Source organism: Aulonocara sp. 'chitande type north' Nkhata Bay, linkage group LG14 (assembly GCF_057382095.1).
Source record: "Aulonocara sp. 'chitande type north' Nkhata Bay isolate Kocher_YH1m ecotype deep benthic linkage group LG14, A_spYH_male_GT1.1, whole genome shotgun sequence".
NCBI lineage: Eukaryota > Metazoa > Chordata > Actinopteri > Cichliformes > Cichlidae > Aulonocara > Aulonocara sp. 'chitande type north' Nkhata Bay.
Genome location: NC_141357.1, coordinates 21411885 through 21430700, shown reverse-complemented (window position 1 = coordinate 21430700; position 18816 = coordinate 21411885). Strand labels below are relative to the sequence as shown.

At 40.6% G+C, this 18816-nt stretch overlaps 1 protein-coding gene across 8 annotated transcripts in view; it reads right to left on the bottom strand.

Moving 5' to 3' along the window:
- Positions 1-12693, bottom strand: part of mcamb (melanoma cell adhesion molecule b) — a 50696-nt gene extending 38003 nt beyond the window's left edge. For 4 of the 8 annotated variants that reach the window (XM_086261514.1, XM_086261518.1, XM_086261515.1 and 1 more), the window contains exon 1: positions 12501-12692. In XM_086261514.1, the coding sequence (XP_086117640.1) occupies positions 12501-12564 (64 nt within the window). In that variant the 5' untranslated portion in view covers positions 12565-12692. Of the gene's footprint in view, positions 1-12500 lie in introns of all 8 variants that reach the window. The other 4 variants (XM_086261520.1, XM_086261521.1, XM_086261522.1 and 1 more) reach the window with 2 other exon arrangements.
- Positions 12694-18816: the final 6123 nt, after the last annotated feature.

Genomic DNA, 18816 nt, shown 5'->3' with positions numbered 1-18816 from the left:
AAGTCACAAAAATATGAGCAATTCTACCAAAGCCTAAAATGATTTTTTCCAGAAAAACATTTGTTTTATTACAAATGTATTAATCTGTTGTGACTGCTGCAAGCATGTGTGAATAAAACAGGCCTATTTTACAAAGTAAGATATCGTTTCTGTGAAAAAAAAAGAATGCAGTTTAGGAAGGAAACGCAGCTTCTTGTTTATTTCCTGTGGTAAACGAGTGTTACGTGTCACAGCTTATCAAGTTAAATTATCCACATTTTTTCCACCCACTTTTTGCCCACATGTCATATTTTTGCACGTATCATATAGCGAATACATCAGTTAACCATCTTTTATGCATGTTGAAAGAATTGGAAACTACCGGGTTACTTTTTAATACCAATACGGTCAGTAGAGGTATCAGCACAAACCCTTTAAGGACAAACAGCTAATCTTTTCTCACCGCTTAATGAAAAGTGGTTTGCTCACTTCAGGATGTCTTCAGTCTGCCCCAGGGACAGTTTTATGTTTATAACACTAAAGTAATTAAGGCCTGAGCTAGATAGAGGTAGTGAACAAGAACTGCAAAGCTTAAAAACAGCATGGGTGTGAGTTTAGACAGCCAGGCTGCACAGTGACTCAGTGTTACCCGTGTGAAATAGTAACCCTGCTTTAACAAAAATAAGACACGATGACAACAGGTCATTAAGTGGTAGCAGTGAGCTAACCTGAGAAGGCACGCAGGCTCTGTGTATGTGTGTTTATATGTGTCTCCAAGTCAGGAGTGTGTTGTCAGGACCAGGTGTGTGCAGCTGTCCGTCTGATCTGGACTTCAAAGCCCATAAGAGCAGCAGTAGGTGGTTATAGTTGGAGGAGAGCTGACTCCTCAAACGCTGTTCTAACTGAGGTGATCTTTAAACTGCCTGATATGAATGGATTTGCCCCGCAGCCAAATATAGAGCTATACATCAGGGTACATCATCACTATCCCATGAAATGCTTCATTGCACATCTGCAGATGAGGCCAATGCTGAGTTATGAGGCCTTCTGCGTGGCATAGCTGAAGGTGTGTTTCTTATAAACCCAAGATGTGATAAAAATAAAACATAAAAAGTTGCAAGAATCTTTGAAAATGTGCACGTTTGAGCTTTCTAACATTAATCCACCAGTAGAAGTTGTGAAATCACTTTAATTACAGACTTATTTTCCAAAAGGGAAAAAAAAAGCATTCTTGTTTGAGGGAAAATGTTGACAGAAAGTTGTATTGTATCCTGTTCTGATACGCCGAGCCTGAACAAAGCCGAATATCTGCTTCCTTCCCTTCGCTTCTCACAGTAAACACAAGTTAAACCGCTCGCTCTGGAAACAAAAACTGTTGATATTAAGATATCATTCAACAAGGCTGGATTGCAGAACGTTTCTTTGCTGGAGCTACATTATACAAACAATCATTTGCTGCTACTCAGGAGCACACACAAAATGGTCCCGATGACAACAGCACAAAGTCCTGGGAGCTTTCTCCACCAGTAACAGGCCCCCACCCTCACCATCGCTGGTTTGCTATATTGACCCAGGTAATGGTGATAATGGATGTTATTCCCATCAATAGGAAGATCAAACAGTAAAAGGAAACCTTTTGCTTCAACAATTCAGGTTCCCAAGTGCACAGCTTCAACCCATTATATTGCTCAGCGGGGAAATACTGCACCGGATCAACACAGGATCCGTAGAAACACTTGAAAACAAAACATTTCTGACTCTTACACCAAGCACTACATGTTACTACTAACACTGCCTGAAAGCCAAAGTATTACAAGTTTTTGCTCAACAGCTGTGGCCACAAATGGAAACTGCTGTCTGAGTTACTCTACAAGGTAGCGCAAGATTTCTATATATTTTTACTTCTGCGTTTCAAACGAAAGTAAAAAAAAAACAGGAACCAAAAAACCCACCGTCGTGGTAAAATGCAGTGAAGCATTAAGAAAAAGTCCTAAAGGTGTGAGATAGACAGTCATGTTTATCAGCTACTGCTTACACCCCAACAAATATCACAGAAGAATCAAAGGTGGATGCTTTTTGTTTCTTGAACTTTGCATAAAAATAACTCAAGGGTTCAGCTAAAGAACAGTAAAGATGAATACACGCCATGATTCAACAACATTAGGTTTATCGGACTCTAACATCGTTGTGGAAGAATTTTTAATCATTCTTCTTTAGTTCATTGAGGTTTTGGGGGCTTTCTTTTATGCACAGCTCCCATCACAGCATTTGGCCATCGCAGCACCTTCAGTCTTTTCTTTTTCAGCCAGAATGTTGTAGATCTTTGTTCTGTTGCATGAACCAATGTCAGCCAAACTTTGGACTCTGATGGACAGATGGTCTTATATTTGACTCTAGAAGACTGTAGTATACAGAGGGATTTATAATCCACTCAATGACTGTAAGGTTGCCAGGTCCTTTGGCTGCTAAACAATTCCAAACCATCACCCCTCCACCACTGTGCTTGACAGTTGGTATGAGTTGTTTGAGCTGATATGCCGTGTCTAGTATTTACAAAACATGGCGCTGTGCATCATGATCAAACTTTGGCCTTGTGTGTCCAAACTGCATTGTTCCAGAAGTCTTGTGGTTCGTTCAGATGCAACTTTTCAGCCATCCTGTCATCTTCTTATTAGAGAGAAGAGACGGTCTTCTAGCAACTCTTCCAAACAAGCCATACTTGTTCAGCCTTTTTCTAACTGTACTGTCATGAACTTCATTTGATCATTTGGCATGCTAACTGAGGCCTTTAGAGTCTAAAATGTAGCTCTTGGGGGTTTGTTGCAATTTCTCTGAGCATTGCATGTTCTGGTCTTTGAAGCAATTCAATTTTATTTTATTTATATAGCACCAAATGACAGTTGTCTCAAGGCGCATTATATTATAAGGTAAAGACCCTTAAAATGATACAAACAAAACCTAGAAAACCCCAACAATGACACGACCCCCTATGAGGGAGCACTTTGGCGACAGTAGGAAGGAAAAACTCCCGTTTAACAGGAAGTAATCCTCAGCAGAATATTCCAGCGGATATTATATATAATGTCTAACTATAAAATCTCCCTGTGCATTAATACTCTGAAAACTAATATTCATTTTAAAGATACTGTTTGCATGATTTCTTTTTCAGGATCTAGATTGTTTTTCACTCTTGCTAACAGCCATAAGCTCAGCAGGATTAATGTTGTTTAATGTTGTTTAATATTGCACTCTCACCGCCCATATCAAGCACCAGCGGTGCATGGCTCCTTTGCTCTGGGGTGTCCTGATAAGCCTGTTGCATAGGAATAGTGCAGCTCAACACTCGAAATAAGACAGCATGTGCTTATGACAAACTTTCTCCAGGCAACAACCCTGATTTTTGGCCATAGTGATTCTTCCATCAGTCGTAATATATATGCCAAAATAAATTTCAAGATTATATGCGACACTGGTGTGCTTGAAATTATCTGGGGTGTTATATATTGCCAATATAGTATGTCAGAACTAAATTACTATAAATTACTAATAATGGCTGAGGAAATTCAGACATTAAACACGAGTCATTCAATGCTCAGTGGGAGCAAGGAACAGAAAACTATCCAGGTCCTCCGAACTGCACCATATGTCACAATACAATGCCTGTCCCTCTGCACAAACTGGCCATATGCACAGAAATGAAGCAATCACGGTCCTCGCAGAGAAGGCTGAATTTACAGACTTCCATTTCCAATGTGCTCCACTCTGCTGATGCTCTGCCAGATTACTGGGCCTCAATTTTCTATGCTGCGGTCAAGTCACAACAAGGGTGTTTATTGTACATGACCGGCTCTCTTCTACTGAAAAGCAGAAGTTGTTTTGAGCGCATGAAACTGAGGCACAGCGTCTCAGCTGCAGCAGAAAAGGATGACCTTTAAATGAGAGAGGTCTTCCTGCTGCATGAACTGGCTTGATTAGGTGATTTCACAGGAAACGAACTCTCTCCTTATCAAGAGTCAAAGATAAAATCCAGCAACAACTGCAACTTTTCTCTGATGTTATTGGATGGAGTTTTAGGACAGGCACTCATTCATCTCCATAAGCATATTCATTCAAACAAGACATTACTGTGTACTCAGCAACTCAAATGCATCAGATTATAACCTCTAAAGTAGGTCCTCTATGATTCAAGTTTAGTTTAGACTTCTTTGTTGAATCTGTGTAGACTATTTAAATCTGTTGCCTGACTGATAACTTCACACATTTCTAAGGCGGTGCAAAGCAAGCTATGGCATAGATTTCAGAGCATTTCCAGTTACTTCCAAAAGGTGTAGATTTAACACTGAAACACAGATCGACTCTCACGACTGCGTCCTCGTGTAAAACAGGGATTTTCCACTTTCTTTCTTTAAAAAAACAAATCAATAAAAAAAATCTCTGTTTTGAAAAAGATTCACATGAAAAAGTGATATCAAGCTTGATTAAGAGCATGTTAGTGCAACCGGTGGCAATATGAGTTGTTAACCCTAATCATTCAAAAATGTCAGCCAATCAGAACCCTAGAAATATCACAGTCTGACATTAAAAAAAGAAGATAAAGGCGCACATCTTTTAAGTTGCAAGATCATGTCTTTGCTCTTCTCTCCACATGCAGAAACTGAGTTTCTAAAAATCTTTACCCTGGAAGGAGTTTTTTCAAAAGCTCAGTTTTCAGTTCCCTGAAATGCAATTTACACCTGCACAGTTTTTAAAATATTTACACTTAATATTTCATCATTGTTCAACAGAAAATATGAATATGCGAATAACTTAATTAGAAAATTGTTTACATATTGTAGTGATATTTGTACCTCTAGAGGCTAAAAGATAAGCAGATAAACAGAAGAAAAAAACAGAAAACAAAACTCACAGCTAGTTCTTGTTTACTACTTTCAAATCTGTCTTAAAAGCTTCCACAGTTTCTGAAAATCTCTCAGTTTCAAAATTCTGATGCAGCTCTGGCATGTGCGCAAGCAGTTGACTAGCGATTAGCCACATTAGCTGTGCAACATGCTAAAGTAAGCCATTTCATGTTGTTATTGTGAAATTACCATTAAAAAGTCTTTATTTCCTTGGCTACTTGTAGTGTTAATTCTTATTTTTTGAAAGCTAGATTTACAACATTTCTACAGTATCTTCTTACAGTGAATCAGCTCTTGAGGGCTAGCAGGAGGGACCATGCGCTTACCTGCTGCTCCTTGGCAGGTAGCTCCATGCCCTCCTGGGTTTTAATTGCACCTTAGAACACATATGCATCAACACTACAATGAGCGGGTGGAGGGAGGTTTGGAGTCTTCTCCCACCCCCATTCTCTGCGGCCTGCTGGAGCGGGGGGGCTAGTAGGAGGAGTTGGCCGTCCGACTGCGGTCTGGGGTGTGGGGCCTCCCTGCTGCTGCGGAGTCGGGGTGGTCTGCCTCTCCCCACCGCAGGGAAAAGGGTAACACCACCTGGGTCTGGGTGCAATTCCCCCCTCCAGCGGCAAGGGTACCTAGACCCGGTTTGTAGAGTACGCTTGGGGAGTGTGATTGTGTGTACAGCGTCTCTTTATGTCTGTCTCCACGTTGGTTGAGTGTGGAGTGAGTGCATATGAGAGCATGAGGGTGGGAATGGATGTTTGTGTCTGTGTGTGCCTGTATGTCTGTGTCTATATGTCAGGTTGGGTATCAGACGCCACCTCTCTGGGGACACCTCAGGCCCTCCAAGGTTTGGAGGCCTATCTCCACCCACCACCACTTCCCCTGCCGGTGGCGGACTCCCTCAGGTGTCGGTGTGTTGGTGGTTCTTTGTGTCTGGGGGTGGGCGTCCGGGTACACACCGGCTCACTCCTTGGCGGCCGCTTGTCGGGGCCTGGGGCCTGGGGCTCGCTCGGGCCCCTTTGGAGGTGGGGTGCCCCCGGCCTCTCGGCCTAGGGCTCGGTCACTCAGGCACAGCTGGGGGCCGGCGGAGCTCACGGGCGCGTCACTGCAACCCCCCCTGGCTTCTGCTCCGCGGCTGCTGAGTGAGCCCTCATCTGGGACTCTCCTCAGCTCTTACTGGAACAGTGGCGCGGCTGCCCCTCTGTTGGTCTTCCATGGTCTCTTGTGTTCTGGGGGCCTCTGGATGTCTGGAGTTTTGATCTCCTCCATACCCGCTTCACACCCTGGAGGATGGGGCTGTGGCCCCCCCACACTCCCTAGCAGATCATTACATGGAGAAACCTTTGGAATGCAAGCATGCTGATCCACACAGGTATGCACACATGGGTATTCACAGACGCGGACTAAAGCTTTCTTGGCTGCTGCCTCAAAGCACACTGTGCGCTGTCTATCTTGCGTGCTGCACAATATCGTTTATTACTTAGTAAATACTGATATCTATGACTAGCTAGTTTATTGTGATGGTGCTTTGTTTTCTCTATTATTATGTTGCTCTTTGTTGTTTGCTGTCTCCTCTGTTTGTTTGTTTGTTTGTTTGTTTGTTTTTTCTCCATACAGGTGACCCAGGAGTTTTTTTTTTTTTTTGTCTCTCTTCCCCCCCCTTCTCACCGTCTCTTCTCCCCTTGGGTTTTCTTTCTTTCTCTCCCCCTCTCTCTCTCATTCATTCCCCCTGTCCTATTTATTAAAAAAAAAAAAAAAAAAAAAAAAAAAAAATGACAAAGGATGAACTGAAGCTCTGCCATCACGTAATGTCGCATACTGCTGTTTCTGATGTCATTTAAATAAAAAAAAAAAAAAAAAAAAAAAAAAAAAGGAAGTTATACTGGAATACATGGATTATAGATATCACATTATAGTTTGCATCCAAATATATTGTCGCATGTCACCTCTGATTCCACTTTTATATGTTTCACATTTCTTTCAAACATATCTTTAAATAAGTTCTTGTCAAGACAAAGAGAATGAGCTGCCTGCTTAGTTAGAAACATACTGTAGTATAATATTACATAATATCCTCAAGCTATTTAGTCCATTTGTTTACAAATGAATGGCTCCATTACCTACTCCTACATAATGTTTGTGTAATCAAAGCAAACATCTGTTATAAAAAAAAAAAAGAAAGAAGAAAAAAAAAAAAAAAAAAAAAAAAAAAAAAGTCCTAAAGGTGTGAGATAGACAGTCATGTTTATCAGCTACTGCTTACACCCCAACAAATATCACAGAAGAATCAAAGGTGGATGCTTTTTGTTTCTTGAACTTTGCATAAAAATAACTCAAGGGTTCAGCTAAAGAACAGTAAAGATGAATACACGCCATGATTCAACAACATTAGGTTTATCGGACTCTAACATCGTTGTGGAAGAATTTTTAATCATTCTTCTTTAGTTCATTGAGGTTTTGGGGGCTTTCTTTTATGCACAGCTCCCATCACAGCATTTGGCCATCGCAGCACCTTCAGTCTTTTCTTTTTCAGCCAGAATGTTGTAGATCTTTGTTCTGTTGCATGAACCAATGTCAGCCAAACTTTGGACTCTGATGGACAGATGGTCTTATATTTGACTCTAGAAGACTGTAGTATACAGAGGGATTTATAATCCACTCAATGACTGTAAGGTTGCCAGGTCCTTTGGCTGCTAAACAATTCCAAACCATCACCCCTCCACCACTGTGCTTGACAGTTGGTATGAGTTGTTTGAGCTGATATGCCGTGTCTAGTATTTACAAAACATGGCGCTGTGCATCATGATCAAACTTTGGCCTTGTGTGTCCAAACTGCATTGTTCCAGAAGTCTTGTGGTTCGTTCAGATGCAACTTTTCAGCCATCCTGTCATCTTCTTATTAGAGAGAAGAGACGGTCTTCTAGCAACTCTTCCAAACAAGCCATACTTGTTCAGCCTTTTTCTAACTGTACTGTCATGAACTTCATTTGATCATTTGGCATGCTAACTGAGGCCTTTAGAGTCTAAAATGTAGCTCTTGGGGGTTTGTTGCAATTTCTCTGAGCATTGCATGTTCTGGTCTTTGAAGCAATTCAATTTTATTTTATTTATATAGCACCAAATGACAGTTGTCTCAAGGCGCATTATATTATAAGGTAAAGACCCTTAAAATGATACAAACAAAACCTAGAAAACCCCAACAATGACACGACCCCCTATGAGGGAGCACTTTGGCGACAGTAGGAAGGAAAAACTCCCGTTTAACAGGAAGTAATCCTCAGCAGAATATTCCAGCGGATATTATATATAATGTCTAACTATAAAATCTCCCTGTGCATTAATACTCTGAAAACTAATATTCATTTTAAAGATACTGTTTGCATGATTTCTTTTTCAGGATCTAGATTGTTTTTCACTCTTGCTAACAGCCATAAGCTCAGCAGGATTAATGTTGTTTAATGTTGTTTAATATTGCACTCTCACCGCCCATATCAAGCACCAGCAGTGCATGGCTCCTTTGCTCTGGGGTGTCCTGATAAGCCTGTTGCATAGGAATAGTGCAGCTCAACACTCGAAATAAGACAGCATGTGCTTATGACAAACTTTCTCCAGGCAACAACCCTGATTTTTGGCCATAGTGATTCTTCCATCAGTCGTAATATATATGCCAAAATAAATTTCAAGATTATATGCGACACTGGTGTGCTTGAAATTATCTGGGGTGTTATATATTGCCAATATAGTATGTCAGAACTAAATTACTATAAATTACTAATAATGGCTGAGGAAATTCAGACATTAAACACGAGTCATTCAATGCTCAGTGGGAGCAAGGAACAGAAAACTATCCAGGTCCTCCGAACTGCACCATATGTCACAATACAATGCCTGTCCCTCTGCACAAACTGGCCATATGCACAGAAATGAAGCAATCACGGTCCTCGCAGAGAAGGCTGAATTTACAGACTTCCATTTCCAATGTGCTCCACTCTGCTGATGCTCTGCCAGATTACTGGGCCTCAATTTTCTATGCTGCGGTCAAGTCACAACAAGGGTGTTTATTGTACATGACCGGCTCTCTTCTACTGAAAAGCAGAAGTTGTTTTGAGCGCATGAAACTGAGGCACAGCGTCTCAGCTGCAGCAGAAAAGGATGACCTTTAAATGAGAGAGGTCTTCCTGCTGCATGAACTGGCTTGATTAGGTGATTTCACAGGAAACGAACTCTCTCCTTATCAAGAGTCAAAGATAAAATCCAGCAACAACTGCAACTTTTCTCTGATGTTATTGGATGGAGTTTTAGGACAGGCACTCATTCATCTCCATAAGCATATTCATTCAAACAAGACATTACTGTGTACTCAGCAACTCAAATGCATCAGATTATAACCTCTAAAGTAGGTCCTCTATGATTCAAGTTTAGTTTAGACTTCTTTGTTGAATCTGTGTAGACTATTTAAATCTGTTGCCTGACTGATAACTTCACACATTTCTAAGGCGGTGCAAAGCAAGCTATGGCATAGATTTCAGAGCGTTTCCAGTTACTTCCAAAAGGTGTAGATTTAACACTGAAACACAGATCGACTCTCACGACTGCGTCCTCGTGTAAAACAGGGATTTTCCACTTTCTTTCTTTAAAAAAACAAATCAATAAAAAAAATCTCTGTTTTGAAAAAGATTCACATGAAAAAGTGATATCAAGCTTGATTAAGAGCATGTTAGTGCAACCGGTGGCAATATGAGTTGTTAACCCTAATCATTCAAAAATGTCAGCCAATCAGAACCCTAGAAATATCACAGTCTGACATTAAAAAAAGAAGATAAAGGCGCACATCTTTTAAGTTGCAAGATCATGTCTTTGCTCTTCTCTCCACATGCAGAAACTGAGTTTCTAAAAATCTTTACCCTGGAAGGAGTTTTTTCAAAAGCTCAGTTTTCAGTTCCCTGAAATGCAATTTACACCTGCACAGTTTTTAAAATATTTACACTTAATATTTCATCATTGTTCAACAGAAAATATGAATATGCGAATAACTTAATTAGAAAATTGTTTACATATTGTAGTGATATTTGTACCTCTAGAGGCTAAAAGATAAGCAGATAAACAGAAGAAAAAAACAGAAAACAAAACTCACAGCTAGTTCTTGTTTACTACTTTCAAATCTGTCTTAAAAGCTTCCACAGTTTCTGAAAATCTCTCAGTTTCAAAATTCTGATGCAGCTCTGGCATGTGCGCAAGCAGTTGACTAGCGATTAGCCACATTAGCTGTGCAACATGCTAAAGTAAGCCATTTCATGTTGTTATTGTGAAATTACCATAAAAAAGTCTTTATTTCCTTGGCTACTTGTAGTGTTAATTCTTATTTTTTGAAAGCTAGATTTACAACATTTCTACAGTATCTTCTTACAGTGAATCAGCTCTTTCTGACTTCATATGATCCAGTTCTTTACCATTATTTCAGTCAGTTAGCTAGTCAGTATTATGTGTGTGTCAGTGTTAAGTAAACAATTTGATCATATTATACACTATATGAACAAAAGTACTGGGTGACCTACACATTACACCTGCAGGAGCTGCTCGGCCATGGAAGTCGATGCCATGAAGCTCCCAGCACACACTTTTGTGCTGATGTTATGCTAGCATTCACAACTCTTACACATGACTCGCCCCAACCTTCAGCGACTCTGCTTTGCAACTTTGCATAGTCCGCCACTTCATGGCTGAGTTGTTCCTAAACATTTCCACTTTGCATTAATATCACTTACAGTTGATTGTGGATTATCTAGAAGGAAAAGAATTTCACAAATGGACTTGACAGTGGCATCCTATTACAGCACAACAGTTGAATTCAGTGAGCTCCTCAGAACGACCCATTCTTGCAGAAACATTTGTAACAGCAGACTGCATAGTTAGGCTCTTGATTTTATAGACCTGTGATAATGGGAAAACACCTGAAATCAAAGATTAAGAGGTGTGGCCAAAAGCATATTGTGCATCTCTCGTGCAGTACGTACATAAGTAAATAAAATATGGCCTACACGGCTAGTTTATTAATGCTTGGTCAAAAAGATATCTATGGTCTGCTTTTTTTTTTCAATATTTTACGGTATTGTATAAAATAAATCCATGATTGTGATTAATAGTCAGGAATCAACAGTTATTTTTCACCATCCATGTTACTGTCAACAGATATCAGCACAATTTAATTGTATTGGAGCTGCCAGCACAGGCATGGCTCCTGGAGGTTTGTAAAGTCAGAGAGGTGCAAGTCCAGGAAACAGACTTTTTCAAGGGCAGAGAGCTTGAAGCGATCACAAACAATGGGTGTGGAGTCAAACAGGAGGTCAGCACAATACAATGATGAGGTACAGAAAGGTCATTAGGTAAACGGTGTTCAAGGAAAGGTGAAAAGGGGTAGACGAGAGAGCAACACATTCCTAAAGGAGGGAAGTGAGAGGCTTGCAGAGAGGAAGGGTTCAGGGGAAAGCACACTTAGAGCTTTCTTGTACAAACAAACAAGTAAACAACACAGGAATATCAGAAAGGTCTCTAAAACCTAAACCGTACTGTGGAAAGCCCAGATAGCTGCCCTTTCTCACTTCCAGAGAAACCACATACAAATGTACACTTTCATGCTCTCTAAAAATAGCATTCATCAGCACCTCCCTGTGGGTCTCACAACTTTTTACAGTTCTCTCACACAACTGATCCAAAATAAATCCGATTGACAATAAGTACGCAATCCCTTTGACATGCAAATGTCAAATTATAAACCAGTGTGGTGAGAGCTGTATCTCATACTAGGGATATATTTGACTTCTTGTTTCTGTGTGAGAAACAGCCGAGCCATTCACCACTGCCAGGGAGGCACTGGGCCACTCGATCACTGCTGGGAACAGACAAGAGCTGACAGAAAGCAGACAGAGAGCCACCTCACTGCAACTGCACCTCTAAAAATACATGAAGCAAGCAGCATTTCATACTAACCACAGCTTCATGCATGATATAAATCATGATCTCTCATTATAAGAATAGATTTTTATTCACTGTATAGGTGTGACAAGAGTGTCATGTTCATTCACAGCAAGAGCACAAAGTCAGTGTTTGTGCTCACCATTCACCCACATACATACATACATGTATACACATGAATTTAAACATATATTAACAGGAAAATCAGTTCACCTACATATTGCACCATTATAGCCGTGCAGCTGTGCTAAAATGCATTTTCTGTATGGACTTTCAAAAGATGAGGGATGTGAAACTTTTCAACCAGGTTACAACAACTCAAGTGTGTGAAGGACTTATTACTTTTAGCCAAATGTAATGTAAGCAAAAAGAAGGAGGCTGTGCAGCGTCACATCTCTGCAGCTGGAAGAAAAGGCGATATGAGGAGCCCTGCAAGAAAGTAAAGTTTCTGCGCTGCAACTTTTTCAGCTTCCTAAAATCTCTTTGGAAGGTTTCTCTGATGGATTTCCACAGAACACAAATTGCAGTTTAACAGCTGGTGCTTTACTGACAAACATCTTAGTTGAATTCCTTTCTGTCTTACATGAAAAAAAAAACACATTTGCATGTACGACAAATATCCCATACAGCTGTGATAACTATGCCTTGGTTCCTCACCTCCAAAAGCATGAAAGAGGAGCAGTAGTCCCACGAGCAGAGGGGCAGTGTCCGGTAAAGCCATGACTATCGGTCGGTGCTGCAGATGTCCGCGCTGAGGTGTGTGTGCGTGTGTGCGTGTGTGTGTGAAAGGAGTCTGACAGGAACTGGTCCTCCTGGAAAACTGTACAGAGTGAAAGAGAGGAGTGGCGGCGCAGCGTGGAGAGGCAAATGATGCAGAAAGGGGCAGAGACACGCTGTAAAGAAAGTCCTTCCGCACAAGTCATCCGAGAGCTGCTCTGAAAGGCATCACGTTTTATTATTTATTGTTTCATTTTCTTTAAATCACTCTGTCTCGGTCATTTCTTTACTCATTTAGTTTGATAAATACACTCGAGATCCGAGCTCCAGCTCCAGTGAGCTGTTGGTTATTTTTTGCAGCGGGCAAATAAAAGGGAGGACCTTCAGAGAGTGGAGCAGCAAGCGGAGGAGGAGGTCTGGAGTTAAATAGTGTGAAGTTATAATTTACAACTATTTTGTCGTTGCCAAGACTCAAATTTGATACATTTCCTCACCAAGCGTGTCATAACTTATGTTTTCTCAATAGGGGACCGTGACTAGTGGAGGATAATTTAGCGTGGAAATTGATGTGAGAAGGTGTGGCAGTTGTCCCGCCGTTTGAATTCAGGTCATGTGGTGCGTTTTTTGGCTTGGTGATCATTTCAGATTGACATCAGGGCTGTTTGCAGTGTTGTGCTGAGATAATAAAGAAGATACTGGTGGAGCTGAGTGTGGAGGCAGGAGCAGAGAGAAGGATGAAAAGCCTAGAAATATGGTATCTAACCAGATTCTTACTCTGGATGGCATTACCTTGGCCTCCAGTAACGCTGTGAGGAACCTTGGAGTCATTTTTGACCAGGACATGTCCTTCAACGCACATATTAAACAAATATGTAAGACTGCTTTTCTCCATTTGCGCAACATCTCTAAAGTTAGAAATATCCTGTCCCAGAGTGACGCTGAAAAACTAGTTCATGCATTTATTACTTCCAGGCTGGACTACTGTAATTCATTATTATCAGGATGTCCAAAAAACTAGCTGAAAAGCCTTCAGCTAATCCAAAATGCTGCAGCAAGAGTCCTGACAGGGACTAGAAAGAGAGAGCATATTTCTCCTGTATTGGCTTCCTGTTAAATCCGGAATTGAATTCAAAATCCTGCTCCTCACATACAAGGTCTTAAATAATCAGGCCCCATCCTATCTTAATGACCTTGTAGTACCATATCACCCTATTAGAGCACTTCGCTCTCGCTCTGCAGGCCTACTTGTTGTTCCTAGAGTATTTAAAAGCAGAATGGGAGGGAGAGCCTTCAGTTTTCAGGCCCCTCTTCTGTGGAACCAGCTTCCAGTTTGGATTCGGGAGACAGACACTATCTCTACTTTTAAGATTAGGCTTAAAACTTTCCTTTTTGCTAAAGCATATAGTTAGGGCTGGACCAGGTGACCCTGAATCCTCCCTTAGTTATGCTGCAAAACACATAGGCTGCCGGGGAACTCCCATGATGCATTGCGTTTTTCCTTTTCAGTCCCCTTTTTTGTCACTCACTATGTGTTAATAGACCTCTCTGCATTAAATCATATCTGTTATTAACCTCTGTCTCTCTTCCACAGCATGTCTTTATCCTGTTTTCCTTCTCTCACCCCAACCGGTGGCAGCAGATGGCCCCGCCCCTCCCTGAGCCTGGTTCTGCCGGAGATTTCTTCCTCTTAAAAGGGAGTTTTTCCTTCCCACTGTTGCCAAAGTGCTTGCTCATAGGGGGTCATATGATTGTTGGGTTTTTCTCTATATGTATTATTGTAGGGTCTACCTTACAATATAAAGCGCCTTGAGGCGACTGCTGTTATGATTTGGTGCTGTATAAATGAAATTTAATTGAATATTGAACTTGAATTAAAGATGAGCAGAGATTCATCAACATACATAAAACCCCAGAGTCTATAAATTGTTTAAAAAAAAACACCCAAAAACAAAGGAATAATATTCTTCAACCTAAAATCAGCTACAGCGCATGTTATCATTAAAAGATTGTGTGCCATTTACAAGACCAAAAATCAATTCTGGATGCCCGTGATCTTCAGGTTCTCAGAAGATCAGACAAGTTCGAAATAACCGCGCAGTCACTTCCAGACATTATTGTCTGTAAGCACAGTTCACCGTGGCATCCGCAAATGCAGGTTAAATCTCCATCATGCAAACAAGAAACAGCGTGTGAACGTGATCCTAAACGTGATCCTAAACATTTAGAATGGACTGAGAGAAAGTGGAAAGCTGTTCTGTGGTCAGAAGAATTGAAATTTGAAATTCCTTTTTGGAAGTCTTGGACGCCACATCCTCTGGACCAAAACTGAGAGTATCATGGAAACGATACGAGGTGAAATATTTGGACTGTATGCAGGCATTTCAGTGTCGTGATTTTGGTATTTGGAGCATTCGCCAAACTGACCACAGTCAAAAAAAGGTTCTCAGAGTAACCGAGGGCAGCAGTGAACTAACAACTGGCAAGTTATCATGTGGCTTTGGCCTGATTAAAATGATACAAGATAGTTTAGGAATTTAGCCCAACCAGATTGTCCCAGACGTAAGCGTTGGACGGCTCATGTGTGTAAAAACTTTGACTTCTGAGTGGGTTTCGGGTCATTTTTGAGGCATTTCAGTGACTCTTGTTATGCTACAGCATCTGTTTTCAAAAAGTAGAGGAACATTTTTGTTCAGGATTGAATAAATGTGGTTATTTAAGTAGTTGGAAGTTGAAAGTTTCCATTATTGTGGTTTTCAAATGACTTCACATAGCTTAGCCATTTCAGGACTACAGTGTCTGAATGTTTATTGGTCAACATCCAGTTTGTTTGTACAAATTCAGCTCTAATAATGCTGAAACAACAGTAGCTGATGTTTTTATTCCATCCATCCATTTTCCTTACCACATTTCAAATTTAAGAACTCAGGGGGGTTGAACTGGTTCCAAGTATACCCTGCACGTATCGCCAGTTACACCAGCCACTCACATCCACACTAAAGGCCCATACAGAAACATAAATTAACCTAACATCCTGGTCTTTGGACTGTGGGAGGTCTGGGGCGAAAACAAAAACAGCATGAAGTTGCTGTAACTGTTGTGATTTGGTCTCGGATCATGGCTGAACACATTCTGCAGTCCGCTCGATCCGTGCTGGAAAATTTCAAACATCTCAAATCTCCAGTTCGACGGAGACCTAATCTTTGAACGTCACATCATGAACTAAACACATGTCACGTTTTCTTTTATTATTTTGGAAATATTTTACAAATACGCTCTAGTTTAACGTTTAAAGACACTGCAACTTCTTTGTGCTTGCCTTCACAAAAACTCTTAAGCGACTGCAGACTGTAGAGATGTGAGCTGCCAGGCTTTTAGCTGGACTAACGAGGCAGGATCACATCACTCTCGTTTTGGCATTTGTACCCCGGGATTTTTTTTTGAATTGATTTTAAGCTTTTATTGATTTCTTTTAATGGCTCTGCTCTCAGCTACATCTCTGAACTCTTAGCACCATATGCACCTTATGCACCAGTATGTGCCTCGAGGTCTTTTCTCTGTTACAGGTGCCTGGATGAAACTAATACAGAACAGACAGGACATGAGGCTGTTGGAAGAACCTGCTGGACTAAAGTCAGGCTTGCGGAGTCGGCCACTTCCAAGTCAGGTCTTACAACCTACGTTCAGGTGAAGGATTTTCATGATGTTATACGAGTTTTTAATGGGGTTTGACCTGTCACTTTTACTACTAGTGCCTTATTACTTTGATATCACACAGTATTAAAATTACAAGGCTGTGCCAAGTTATGAACCCTAACAGAACAATGGACAATGTAAACAGACAGAAAACAAAGAACACAAAATATGTCCTTAAGTGTTTAAGGCCCCCCCAAAATGATAGAAAACGAATTGTCTTCGCCCTCCAGAGCAGCCAAAATAAAAATATTGTTCCAGTTAATCCTGGTGTTTGATATGGAAGTGAACACCTGATTAACAGATCACTGTTTGTTTCAGCACTTTCCAAGACTGGCGTTTAATTTTAGTATTATTTGATCCCGTGTGAACTATCACGGTCCTTGCAGCTGGAGACCGATCAAAGGATGGTGCGACATGTCGTGCACACTGATCTCTGTAACCTTTGCTGCTGGTGTCTGCCAGCTGTTACTTCTGCCAAGCAGTTTCCCTCTGACTGCAGATCAGAGCCACCTCGAAAAAGTTCCTGACACACTTCAGCACACTGAGAATCCTCCCATTCCCAGAAGGATGGTGCAGTCGCACCAAACCACATTATTGTTGTTTGATATGACCTGAAAAGAGGAAATGAAGCCATTGTCCAGCACAAAACTGACTTTAAGTGATTTATTGAATTCTGGTTGGACCGGAACATTTTGTCAAGGTTGTGTTCATGGCCTCACAAAATTGGGATTTGTTTTCCTGTGTTCTCGGCCATGTCTGCGATCTATTTCGAGCTGCCTTCGTGTTTTATTTGTTTTTATTTGGTGGCATCTAAATAAAGAGGTCGTGAGAGAGCTTAGGGTAACTTTGCCTCAATGAAAAAATTCTCAGATAAGGTTTTCGGGAACAATTGACCTCAGAAAAGTCCCTTCCACTGCAGTTTTTCACATTTTGTGAAGACTGCGTTCTGCGTCTTTAACACTTTAAGGTAAAGCACATCACAGATTAAAGATTTTTACGTCACAGTTCAACATCTCTCGCTCTCCGTGTAAGATCCTAATGTTGTGTCAGCTTCGTCTTGTGTTGTGAGAAGCTCAGCACAACATCCTGTCAGACGTGTCTTATTGCCACCACAGAGCAGGAAACAATTGTAATTGTTTGACCAACTATATATGCTTTATAGCATGTTTCTTAATATTTTTTCTGCAACATAAGGATTTTATCAGAGTGTCAAATCTGCTATTATCTACTCAAAGCGATTCTTAAAAAGTAATTACCAGCCAGGGTTCAGGGTTATACATTAATGTAAAGGAGGATGCAAACTGCAGTGTTGATGCTTTCATTTCCTTTAGAGTGAGGCACAATCCTTGTGGTTTGCACTGATAACGGAGAACTAACTGTTCTCAAAGCAGCTATATTGTTTTTCCAGTCAAGGTCATTAAGACTGAATCTTTAAGGCTGCCAACATGGGTGTGCCACAAAGAGTGTGAGTACAGTATAAGAGATAAACATAGAAACATTGGGAAAACCCTTTTTTCCAACAACCTCTTAAAATTCCTTGTGGACAAATTTCAAGAATGTCCCCTCTTCACCCTTTATTTAATACATCCTGGACAGGGCGTTTGGGAATATCAGGGGGCCACTGGGTTTGGGAATGAGGCAAACAGAAGGAGAAAAAAAAAGCACACCCCTTCCCCCACACATTTCTCAGCACTGAAAAGCCCCAAAAGAGTTTATAAGGTCATTTTTCAGAGTTGCTGGCAGGGGAAAAACCTCCAGCTAGTAACTGTTAGATGATGCTAATTAACCGTTAACACATCTCCAGTTGATTTTTGTGTTAATAAATACGTAAAATTGACAGACGGCGTGTGTTATCGTGTGATTTGTGAGTAATGATTTACAAAGCGGCCATCCGGTGCCCTTTATTTCTAAAAAAATAATTAACCCTCTGTGGTCTTGTTAAAAATGTTTTAAATGCTCAACACAGAAAGTCATAGAGCTGTTTTTATTTATTTTTTTAAGATAAAGGGAGACAGAGAGAGTTCGTGTGAAAACAGTGTTAAATGGTTAATATATCAGACAAGCTAAATGTTGAATTACAGTATAATAATGTGACACAGAAACAACACAGAGCTGAGGTTTATGGCAGAATTTTGCAGCAACAAAGATTTTGAGAAAATTATTTTAAGACCTGGGAAAAGATTTAAAAACTTCATGGGACATATTGGGAAGTATTTTAAGTGTTTCTTTTAATTGTCTTTGTGCAAGTTTTATGCCCTGGGCATCACTAAAGTTTATTTAGTTCATGCTTGAAAAAATAGCCCAAATAAGTGCTCAGATGCCTGCCAAGTGGCAAGACTTGAACAATGACTTTGGCGTAACCTCCACAGAAGAAAAGCTTGCCTGGTTTTTACTGTCTTGTGTTTGTTTAAATGTTAAAATGTATAAATCTGTGGTCTTTAGAGATGCTGGCAGGTGAAGTTTGGTCTTGGTAACCTGGCTGTTTTCATATACTAAGGGTGAGTTTAAGGTGACCAGCAACTACCGAGTTCTTTTAGGGTGGAATATTTTCTTACATGTTACT